At 41.7% G+C, this 12,571-nt stretch overlaps 1 protein-coding gene across 2 annotated transcripts in view; it reads left to right on the top strand.

Moving 5' to 3' along the window:
- Window positions 1-12,571, top strand: part of LAYN (layilin) — a 101,656-nt gene that overhangs the window by 25,547 nt on the left and 63,538 nt on the right. The window contains exons 2-3 of one of the 2 annotated variants that reach the window (XM_069225011.1): window positions 103-123; window positions 6,295-6,592. In XM_069225011.1, coding sequence (XP_069081112.1) covers window positions 103-123; window positions 6,295-6,592 — 319 coding nt within the window. The remainder of the gene's footprint in view (window positions 1-102; window positions 124-6,294; window positions 6,593-12,571) is intronic. The other variant, XM_069225012.1, reaches the window with a different exon arrangement.

The following is a 12,571-nucleotide window of genomic DNA, read 5'->3' as shown; positions in this document are numbered from 1 at the left end:
TGAGTCATAACGTCTACTGGTAGCAAAAAAGATAAACTATTTTCTCCCTAAATAATTGCTTTTTTTCTTTTATTGTCTTCCCTGCTGCTTTCACTATATCAGCGGATGTGTTCCTTGGTGCAGGTAAGTGGTTTCTACTGTCTGCAGTATAGAAGACTGTGATATCATATTAAGGTCCGGCTGTACTAAATACTGTGTTCCAAAAACTGGTAATAATTTGTGACCAAAATACGATTGTACGAGCCCACCTATGTACTAAGAGGATGGTTCAAAAAATTCAGATTCAAAGTGAGTCATAATCCAACCTCCCTCATGAATATTAATAGGTTTATTATCAATTGCGACTCGCTTTGATTGGTGGCCATCACAAGGATGGTGACCCTCACCCCAGCAGACCACCATGCCTGTGATTACCTTTAAATAAAGTGCACTTTTTTAAATGCAGCACGTTTTTCTTGAGGGAAACTATGGTGTGTTTAAAAAAAACATACTTTTTAATATTTGTTTGAGAGTTGATTGTGGTCTCGTGTACCACTGCCTACGCTCCACCAAACTTTTGTGTTCAATCAGAAGGGAAAGTGATCTAAGGACCAATTCTGAATTGCAAATCTGTTATCATCCCAACTTGTGAGTCAGAAACTTTGCAATGTTTTGTGACCAGTTAACAGTTGCAAAATATTAATACATTAATTAGGGATTCAGTATTTGGAAGGGAGGCCCACAACACACTCCTTCCAAATATAGAATCGGTATGGGGTTGCAAAAAATTGGATTGGTCAAAACATTGTGGGGGTGATTCTAAGTCTGGCGGGCGGCGGAGGCCGCCCGCCAGACTTCCCCCACCAAAATACAGCTCCGCGGTCGAAAGACCGCTGAGGGTATTTTGGGATTTGCCCTGGGCTGGCGGGCGACCGCCAAAAGGCCGCCCGCCAGCCCAGGGCAAATCAACCTTCCCACGATGACGGCGGCTCAGAATTGAGCCGGCGTAGTGGGAAGGTGCGACGGGTGCAGTGGCACCCGTCGCGTATTTCAGTGTCTGCAAAGCAGACACTGAAATACAAAGTGGGGCCCTCTTACGGGGGCCCCTGCAGTGCCCATGCCATTGGCATGGGCACTGCAGGGGCTCCCAGGGGCCCCGCGGCACCCCCTACCGCCATCCTGCTCCTGGCGGGAGACCCGCCAGGAACAGGATGGCGGTAGGGGGTGTCAGAATCCCCATGGCGGCGGAGCGCGCTCCGCCGCCATGGAGGATTCACAGGGGCAGCGGAAAACCGGCGGGAGACCGCCGGTTTTCCTTGTCTGACCGCGGCCGAACCGCCGCGGTCAGAATGCCCTGCGGGGCACCGCCAGTCTGTCGGCGGTGCTCCCGCCGACCCTGGCGCCGAGGTCAGAATGACCCCCTTTGTGTGGTAATCTCTGAACCAATGTCTTTGTCAATGTAAAAATGCTTTCAGTGTCTGTCCTATTCTTAATTTTCTGAATTTAATATACTTTTTATATGTGTTAATACATCCACATAGGGAACAATGCTTGGTGGTTTGACTGGGCTGTTCTTATTAGAGGAGGACTGAACATGATTTGCATAGTCTTGGTTCACATCTGTAGAGGCAAAGTGAACCAAAAACATTAGATTGCAATATGGCCTAGCATAATTACCAGTGGCTGAGATTAATTCAAGCATTCCACCAACCACTTTTGTGATTTTCTCAGTGAGACGTCCTAACTGTGGTAGGTATACCCTGATGTGCACCACTTTCTCTGCGTGGTAGGACTCAAGTCATCAATGACGTCCAACAAGGCTCAAAATAGTCTGGGATGTGGCCTAGTATTTCAGGCAGGAATGTTCTTTTTGGAGGAGGAGCAACTCTGATTTGCATAAGGTTGGCCACTATTTGCAGAAATGAAGTGAGCTAAAATGACAATGAACAGTAAGGTGATCTAGAGGTTTATTGCCAAAGGCTCAGACTAATCCAAATATTTCACCCATCACTCTTGTTTTTTTCATCCAGTTAGAGCTAGCATGTTAAAAGCAAGTGACTTTCTGTAAGTATTAAACACTTCCTCAGTGCAACCCCCAAACTGTTTCAACCTTACATTTGACAGGAGCAAGTCAAAATGTAACCTAGTCTAGTGTATATTATTTTTTTCTGTGAAAATTCTACTATACATGTGTGTTATTGCTGTGCTTCACTGCCAGAAATACGCCCTTGGCTACTGGGATTGAAAAGTACATTCCTACTTCGGGTGCCATAAAAATATATTTTTTTTCTCACGTGTACTGAGAGGACCTGGCTATCTTGTAGTTTGTGTCAGAAGTGCAGAAGCAGACCAAGGAGCACATATATAAAAACATGGCGCGTCACCCAGCATTCCCTCTTCCCCTTATAGATAATGATATACTGTGTGTTAGGCAGTACAGCGCAGAGTGTGTGTCTGTGTGTCTAGGAGACATATCTATACTTTTTTAGCGCTGCATTTGCGCCGCTTTTTGATGCAAAAACGGCGCTAAATTACAAAGTACAATTGTATTTTGCAAGTTTGCGCCGGTTTTGCGTCAAAAAATGGCGCAAATGCGTACTAAAAAAGTATAAATATGGGCCTTATTTTCTTGGCACAGAGTCTATGCAAAGCCCAGACAAACTGACTGCGCAGCATCGACCCTGTGCACCTGAAGTACTTGTACATTCTCATATTTAAGCAACATTACCTAACTATGGGGTAATACTGTGCTTAAGTAAATCTGACTCAAGGAGTGGGGGGGGGGCATTCCACGGTGGGGTTTGTATGTTAACTTTCTCGGTATTTTCAAACTCCTCTAGGACCTCTTCTCATTATAGAAATGTGCAAGAATTATTCCTGCCGTTATAAAAGTCCGTCCGTGGTGGAAAAGTATAGCCCCCAAAATTAGGGAATATGATAGAGAAGGACTTTCTCCACAGGAAAAAACACAAGGTGACTAAAATAATAATAATAAACATTTGTTTCTGCACATAGGTGTTGCCATTTCAGCATGCATAATTATCGATCGCCTGCAGTTATGGAGGTGGAAATACCTACGCAAGACAAACACAGCAATTCAGCAACATTTTCCTGACATTTGTATGGAAGAATGCAAGTCGAGTAGCTTTCAGAACTAGTTCTGAAATTGTTTGTCAATCACCAAGGGCCAGATGCATCATGCATTTTTGCAGCAGCAAACAGCCTGATCGTGCTGTTTGCGACCCAAAAAATCCATTTTGGTACGTATGAATTCCAATTTGCGATTCAGTAACTTGTTACCGAATTGCAAATCTGGGATTGTGACTACATATCAATTCGGTATTAGGAAGGAGTGTGTCAAGGACGCCCCTTCCTAATACCGAATCACAGTATGTAGAATGTTTTGTGACCGAAATGCAGTCGCAAATCATTTGCATTTTACCACCTACTTAAAGTAGGTGATAACCCATTCGCAAACGGGAAGTGGACCCCTTCCTCTTTGTGAATGCATGCAAAAACGTTTTTTAAGAGCAGGCAGTGGTCCCAGGGACCACTGCCTGCTCTTAAAAAAATGAAAGAAAAACTTTTATTTTTTATTTTTTAAACGTATCCCGTTTTTCTTTAAGGAAAATGAACTGCAAAAAAAAAGATTTATTTATTTAAAAGCAATCACAATCATGGTGGTCTGCTGAGCCCAGCAGGCCACCATCCCTGTGATTTTAGCACTTCCTAATGGGTCGCAAATATTAATATATATATTAATGAGGTAGGTCAATTTGCGAGCCATTGGGAAATGCTAAATTAAACTCCTGTAGTTACATACATTCAAATAGTGATTACCTAATTGTGATTAGAAAAAATCGCAATTAGTTAATCGCTATTCAAAAAAATGATACATCTGCCCTCAAAAGTCGTAAATCTGCACACATGCTTGAATGTAATTCCACAGGTGCAGATATACAGTTTTTTAAAATAATCTGGCCCATTGGATCTGAGGCAAAGTCAGCACTGCACAGAATGCTCTTGCTATGAGCCATCATTTTGTGATCTCCAGCAGAAGATGATAGCTTTTAAACCATGGTGAAGATCTGTTTTTGATTTAATAGTGTACCAAGGGACCAATGGATGAAGTTCTTTTGCTATCTCAAAACGTGTAATACACAAATTCTAAGGATTTGCAACCAAAAAAAGGTTTATTCCCGATGTACAAAAGCCATTTTACAAGTTGGCAAGTTGTTTCTGGCTTGCAAAAGGGCTTTTGCAATCCTTTCCAAATCTCAAACAGAAGTGGGTGTGAAATGGGCACCGCCCTCTTAGTTGTGATTTGGATAGGAACGTATCAATGGTGTGAGACTGCAAATGCAACGGCAAAATATTGATGAGTTACTGACCCCTAAGCTAGGGTGATAAATGGTTCGCTTTGTGAAACATAAGTGCCCTAAAGTGGAGTGGGCTGTAGTCTTGAGGACCATTACATGCTCCCCTCCAAAGCGAAACGTGTGTTGTTTTAAAGCAGCACTTGTGTCTTTAATGGACAAAGGGTGCTTTTTAAAAACAATAGGCCTCATTTACAGGAAGCTGATGCATTGTCCCGATGTGTCAGATTTCTTGCACTGGCCAACGATTCCCTAACAACGCTATGTATGCACTGTATTTACTATACAGAACTCCATTGCACACATTTTCACAGATGGGTTAGAAATTGTGACGCATTGCTGGCGCTAAACTGACACATTGCTGGACTAGCATCCAAAAAATGACACTAATCCAGCAATGCGATGAAAGCTCCCATAGACAAACCCCTGCAACACTTTAATGCCTGCTCTAAGTAGGCGTTAACATTTTGGCACAGTGAAGTCGCAGAATGACACAGTGAAATGTTGTCAATTTCACTGATTCAGTTCTGCATGGCTTTTTGCCTGGGGACACCTACCTTGCATACATTGTACCTGGAGAAGATATAATGTGACGCAAGGATTTACAAACTGATGCATTAGACCCAATGCATCCGTTTGTAAATCTGGAGCAGTGTAAAGCATTGCTTAGCACCAGAGTTGCATAAAAAAAAATTAAAAAAACAAATGCAGGGATAGAGGTCTGCATTGGCAGCCATTCATAAGCATCATAATTTGTAACTTGCCCAATTAGTATTTATGAGGCATGTAATATTGCAGCCACCTATAAATAAATCATTTGTAATGCGACCATCTAATACACAGGTCATTTCACAAAATAGATTTGAACTTACAAACTGTTAGCTGTGCAAACTGCACACCCCTGGTTGGCAACCAACTAATTCAACATAATCAATTATACTAAAACAATAGGGCACCAGAGATTGTAAAAGCAAAGTCCAAGATCGGATCATGATCGGAACATGGTGTAAAGGTGAGAACGGGAGTTTGGTCACCCTATATATTTTTTTCTGCATTTTGTAGAATACTTTGTGTCTTTTGGTTACAACGGACTGCTGAAAGTCCAGTCTTCTATTTTGTGTTCCCTTGGGGCCTTACAGTACAATCGATGAGGTGAAAACTTGTCCGAAGTTCTAGAGTCACAACTTCTACCCTAAACAAAGATCAGTCATGGGCTACTTTAAGAAGTTCTTTTTCAAATGTTTTCTGGATCTCATGTAGTTTGGATCGACTGTCAGGTGTGGATTCAGGAAGTTAAACTGTTGGGGCCTGCACCCAAGGATCTGCCTCTGTGTTTCAGCCACTTGAAGAATCATTGGGTGATGAGGTGACAGTAATTCAATTAGGATTACTGGTTGGAGCATTGGGGAGGGGAGGCTAAAGAGTGTAAGTATTTTGGGCCTTTTCCTAATAGGTTTTTGGACATTGCAGAGGATCTTAAAAATCGTCGCTGCCTACTTTGGGAGCTAGTCTTGTACTTTTATCACTGCTTTAAGGTGCTTGCCTTTATGTGGGTTTAGGCAAAATTCAGCTAAATGACTTTGCACCTTTAGTGCAAAAGCAATCCCAGAAGACTTACAGCCTTGTTGGGCCTCAGCTGTGCAGTGAATCTTGAGTCGTAGGGCATCAAGACCTACACTAGGGCATGCTTGCCACATTTAGGGCGTTTCAGTGAAACAAACAAAAAAAACAGATTGGCGAAATGATTGCTGGACCACCTCTACTAGCTCAAAGCAGTTGACATGGAGCATTTTGAAGCTCCATCTTCAGTCTTTTCCAAACCTGATTCGATTATATCATTTTGTAAGGACGGTTGATAGGTGGACTATGCCCAAAATTAATCTGTAATGTAACCAACATCAATCACACTTGCCACAGCTTGCCATCTCTTTTCTTTTAGGACAGACAGTGTGCAGACTTGGGACTCAGCGGCCATGCTACAAAATAGTCTATTTTCACGATGCATCTAGGAGAGTGAACTTCGAGGAAGCCCAGCAGACCTGCAGGCGGGATGGTGGACATTTAGTCAGTATTGAATCAGAAGCCGAGCAAAAACTGATCGAAAAACTTATCTCTGGGCTCTCTGCTTCTGATGGAGACTTCTGGCTGGGTCTTCGCAGGCGGGAGGAAGAGCCTGAGAACTCAACAGAATGTCAGAGTTTATATTCATGGATGGATGGCAAAAAAACAACATTTTGGTATGTACAGGAATGCCCAAGAGGTGTGAGATTGAAAATAAGGAATTGCTAGTGCTTTATTTGTGCGGATCGTTGTCTGTGGTGGCCACAAGCAATCATTTTTGGAGTCCAAGATGTAGTTTTCATCATTGAGAGAATGAAAAGAGAGAAAATAAGAGGAAATATATAGAGAAGCAATGCCAAAGGTAGAAAGGTTAAAAATAAACTACAAGAGTGAGTTAAGGTGATAGAAGAGTATGGGTGAAAGACACAGGCAGGAGGTGGAATCAAGACTAGTAATCTGAGCCCCCTGATATACCTCCATGAAACAATTGTTGGCCAGAAATTTTCATTTTTGATTTGTGTTTTTGGATCATTAGAGAAGTATTTTAGCTTTGTTAGACATTGCTGATCCAAGTCCATTTTTTCTGGATGACATTTTTACAGTTGGCAGATGTGTTGCAGTGATGATGTAATATTTCAGGAACCATGGGACCTGTATACTTCATTTTGGTGCCAAAACATAGGTTTTAGGACTCAAGTAGCCTTCTAGAAATAGAAAATAGCTCCTCAGAGCAACTGTTCCACCAATTTCCAAAATGGATAATAGAGGAAGAAGAAACATACATAGAAATAAAACAATTAATAATGGTTTTTAATCCCTTTATGTTTCCACCAAACAATATTTATGATCTGAATATGAAAATAAATAATGTTTATCACTCCTGTTTTAGACACATTTTAATAGTTCACTTATTTTTCTTGTTTTGCCATTTGCTAGTGGTAGATTTGCAGAATGCTGAACATTTGGGAAGTGCATGTAGACAAGGACATCTTTTTGTAGCACAGGTTTTGCAAGTACATGTATGTGTAAATTCTGTGGGTGGAGCCTTTAGAAATGTTGTAGGTTTTAGCACCTTATCAATATCTTCTCAACCAAATTCACATGGACCTTTCTGAACATATGCATGATCCAAAACATTTACACATCTTTTGATCTAGAGAACATTCCTTTAATGTGTCCACCCACAGAATATGACGTTGACGGAAGGTCACTTAGCAGGACCGATCTCTTGAACTCACTTTACTGAAGATCGTCAAATGTGCGACAGCCAGGACTCATTTTCCACACATGCACAAGATATTTTTCTACATCTTTAAAATCACATTCTTCTTCTGTCCCAGCAAATCCTTTTAGAAACTTCACAGGTTCAGCAGTTAAAGCTCCAGGCTTTGTTCCAATTTTTCTCATAGTGCCATTACCTGAAGAATATGTGCCTTGATAAGAACACTTGGCATCTCTAGGTCAAGTTTCTTCTACAGAATATGAAGCAGGGTTAAGTGTCTTTTCTTCGCTAGTTCCATAACGTATTCATAACTCTGACAATTCTTGACTTATGAACAATGCAACAAATCTAAGTAGCACAATCATAACATCTGTGTAATTTGGCAGTACAATCACTCAATTGGAACAATTTCGAACAGCCCACTCAACATGTGGAACAACACAAATGTCAGCTTCCTCCAATTTGCTGTTAAGTTCTTGAACAATATGGCTCGTCTCTTTTGAATATATTTCTGCAGGCACCAACTCTTCATTGACAATCATTCCACTTGCAACAATTGGAAATTCAGCAATCTTTTGCCGAGTAAATATCTCCAATTCGTCTTGTTCGATGTTGATGATCAGAATTTATCAAGTTGCACAGGTAAAGGTGTTGAATTTTTGATTTAGGCAAGATCAATTGTTCCACTTCTAGATATTCGTCTGATTCTCTCACATTCTTTGACAGATAGTTCAAGATAACTGTCAAAGGCAATGTGCAGTTTTTGCAAAGTGCACATTGACTTTGATATCTGTAGAACAGCCACAACGACTTCTCTGAAGTTTTGCATGGATTAAATTTTGACCATTCGCAAATGTCATATATAGTCCACAACAACAGCAGTTTTCAATGAGGACACCTTTTGGAATTGAAATTCTTCAGCTGAAAGTTTTCTTTCAAGAACTTGTACAGGTTTGTGCTTCAATGGTTATCATCGCTTTCTCAGAAGACTTGGATTCTTGTTGTGATTCACTGGTTTCTGCAATTTTTTTAATTATTTTGTTCCAGGATTTTTCCATTCTAAATTACTTGTAGCCCTTGTTATTACAATGATAAAATATTTGATCCTCTTCACCCATCAGTTTCAATCTTTTGTGGACTTTGTCTTGCTATATTTCTTCAGCATCTCGAAACTCCAGTCCACAAACTCCTCTAGCCAAGAGTCAGTCCACGCACACCACCAGCCAAGCATCAGTCCACGCACACCACCAGCCAAGCACCAGTCCACACCCAGTACCATCACATTCTTTTTAGCAAAAACGAAAACACAAACCAATTGTAAGTAAATACAAACCTACAAACACAACAGCTCTAACTAAATATATCACACTAGTGCCAACTGTGAAAATGGACAAAAAATATAAAAAGATACAGACCAGGCAACGCTCATGAGTGCTCCCAGAAGCTCTTTTGCGTGAGGTACAATCTTAAACAAGAAGGCACACACAGCCCAGGTTTAGGAGGACAGTCAGGGCGGTGCATGCGACTTTCCTTCCACATGCCTCTTTGCATGCATATTCTACCTTTTTTTGGGGGGCGTGGGAGGAATGTGTTCAGCAAAGTGGTGATCTTTTAATCTAACCACATCCTCCACTACTCGAACTCTAGGAACACTTGCCTGTTCTACTACAAGAAGGCTGCCTATCACAGACCCCTGAAACTGAACAAACATCATCTTTGACTCTGGAGAACAATCATTGAAGACAACAAAAGCATTGAAGGTTGCAGGATTAAACAAATTAATAGCCAACTTCTTATACCAAATGTAAGCCTTACGAAGAGAAGAGTAAGGTTCCAACCTGTGATCTACTCTATCAACACCACCAATGTGCTTATTATAGCCTACAATGCACACAGGTTTGCGTACTTCAGCAACCTGACCCCAAACTGTCACAGGTGAAGTACTTTCATCATGGATGGTAATCAGCATGTAGACAGCCCTCCTTTCTACAGATTTCAAAGCTATCAGTTCACCACTACATAAGGCACTGCACTGTGCCCTCTCAAGTTTTTTTTACAAACAAGCTCCTTTATGGTTAGAGCGTACTGTGCCACAAACAACAGTATTCACTTTGAACAATTCCCTGAACCATTGCACACCAATGTAGAAGTTATCTATGTACAAATGGTTATCTTTGTGAAAAAGTCTTCTACCAAGTTCTCACACAATTTTCTCACAAACTCCAAAAGTGGACAGATAACCAAGGGGGTCAATAGTGGAATCCCACTAAGGACAAACAAAATAACTTCCTGCACAAACCAAGGAGATTTTCACACAAAAAAACATAAGCTAAATATGCTGCTATTACATAATTTACAAAAAAACTCATTTATGCATGGCAAAATACTAATTGGGAGTAAATAGTACAAAAATGTTTTTCTCACCAAACACACGCAACTACAAAAACTGCAGATCTACCAGTGCTGAAGCCGAAACGGCAAGCAGGAGTCACAGCAAGGGAATCAAATGCTTTGCACTAGAATAAAAAGAAAAAGGAAAACATTACGATCACAAAGGCAAATAATGTGCCAGTCCACACACACAGCTATCCAAATGCCAGTACATGCATCCGAGCTCTAGTTCGCACACAGAAACTTTCCTTGGGGGGGCAGAAGAACCTAAACATATGGCAAATCTACCCTAAGGGGGGGCAGAAATGGCCACAACAGTCACCCCCAAAAGGGGAGCAACCCTTGTCCATGGGGCCACACCCCACAACAAAAAACAATATTACAAAAAAACTAAAATCCCTGATGTCTAGGCTTGGGGACAGATGGGCAAAATATTATCCCCCTAACAGGCCACTCCCCAATAACAAATATCGCCAACAAAACATTATCCCTGATGTCTAATAGCTGCTGCTCCCTTAGGGGGCAGATGGGCCTAAATAATATGGCCAAAGGGGGCAGAAATGGCAAAAATGTTATCCCCCTAGAGGGGAGCAACCCTTGCCCAACGGGCCACTCCCCAATCACAAATATTGCCAACCAAAAATTATCCCCGGTGTCTAATGGCTTCTGCTCCCATTTGGGGCAGATGGGTCTAAATAATATGCTGATCTGCCCCTAAGGGGGACATAAATGGCCAAACATTATGCCCCCATAAAGGGGAGCTACACTTGCCAAAGGTGCTGCTCCCCAATCACAAATATTGTCAGCTAAGAATTAACCCTGGTGTCTAGTGGTTTCTGCCCCCCAACCCTTTGGGGGCAAATGGCCCTAAATAATATGGCCGATATGCCCAAGATCCATCCAAATATTATGCCCCCATAAAGGGGAACACAGAAAGAAGTTCCTGGTGGCCCAGAAGATGAATTCCTGCTGCACGATCCTAGCGATCGCAAAGAAGGATCGCAAAGAGACATTCGGGGAAAGGAAAGCCTTTCCTTTCCCCCATTGCCGCTTTGGCTGCCCCAAATCCTCCCCAGAGGAATGAAAACCTGCCTTTCCTCCAACTGCGCTGGAAGCGAATGGCTTCCAGAGCGGTCCCAGTGGGTTATGATTGCATCAGCGTGCCATGCGCACTGACATAATCAGATCACCGAAGGGGGGCAGGGGTGGCAGCAGAAGCGCTTCTGCTGCCATCCCTGGTGGAGAGGTGCACAAGGGCGACTCACAGGGGAGCACCAGCGCTTCTCCCTTCGGTGCATGCCAGGACAGCAGGGAGCTGTTTGACGCACCGAAAGGGTTAAAGCAAGTAACATTCTTATTATGAATTAAGACATGTGGTTTGGTGAATTGTGGGCCCTTACTTCTGCGTGTGGTTAAATATGTTTTTTAAATAATCTTGACAAAGGCAGAGGTGTTAGCATAGGTAAGGGAGGTTTGAATCCATATCATATTATCAGATTGTCCACATTAGATAAATCTGCAGACCTAAATTAAAATGGAACTTATTTCCATAGTGAGTGATTACTCTAAAAACCTGCCATTGATTCTGCTCTGTGCATATTATGTTTGATACCAATTCAGTCAGTCATGAGGTGAGCAGTTCGGTGTGTACATGTTCGTGGAGAATGTATGTTTTGCAGCAACAAGCATGCAGCAAATGCTTTTCTCTAACTATAGATGTTAAAACTGAAAAATGTTGCTGGTCATTTATATGCTTCAGACCCTCCTTTTGTTGGTGTCCATCACTACTTCTCCCATGACACCAAATTATATTTTAAACTTTTCACACTCAGATGTGCAGTCGTTCGTTCCGAAAGATAGGATACCTCCATCTTTGGGACCATATGTTCATCGTATTTAATTATGAAAAGGTTATATTAGGTACTACACTCCACTTTTACGCCACTTAAATGTGTGGCTCTTATGCATATCTATTTAACTTTTTTAAATGTCACAGAATGAAGTAGACAGTGGATACCAAGGTGTGATTTAATACCATTATAAAACATTCTATAATTAAAAATATGTCACTGCATTACCAGAACAGGACGGGAGGTATCAGGGCCTTAGATTACTGTGGGCTGTTATAAGCAATGAGGCATGCCCCACAAGAAGTGTACTCTAGTTGTGGGCTACTGAAGCGTGATGTGGATTACTGGAAGGATGTAGCCGACAGCAGCACTCATCTAGTCATGCACTGGGTGAGTAAAGAAGTTCAGGAGTATAGTTTAGGTGACTGAAAGTTTGAGACAAAAAGACAGGATCTGTAAACATCTCTATATGAGTCTGGGCTTTAAGGACACAGAGGTGAAAACTGTAACCACTGTAAGAGGAGTACCTGTCCTAAACATCTTTATCCTTGTCTACAGCTAAGCAGAAACGAGCATTGATGGAAAAAACACAACTTAGCAGCACAACATGAAGCCCCTTCAAAGCTCTCACTGTGGAGCACTAACTCAAAACAATTGACATACTTACTCTTAATTGAAACATTCTGCATTTC

Source organism: Pleurodeles waltl, chromosome 3_1 (assembly GCF_031143425.1).
Source record: "Pleurodeles waltl isolate 20211129_DDA chromosome 3_1, aPleWal1.hap1.20221129, whole genome shotgun sequence".
Classification (NCBI taxonomy): Eukaryota; Metazoa; Chordata; class Amphibia; order Caudata; family Salamandridae; genus Pleurodeles; species Pleurodeles waltl.
Note: the sequence above shows the minus strand (reverse complement) of the source record. Positions and strands in the feature narration are given on the sequence as shown.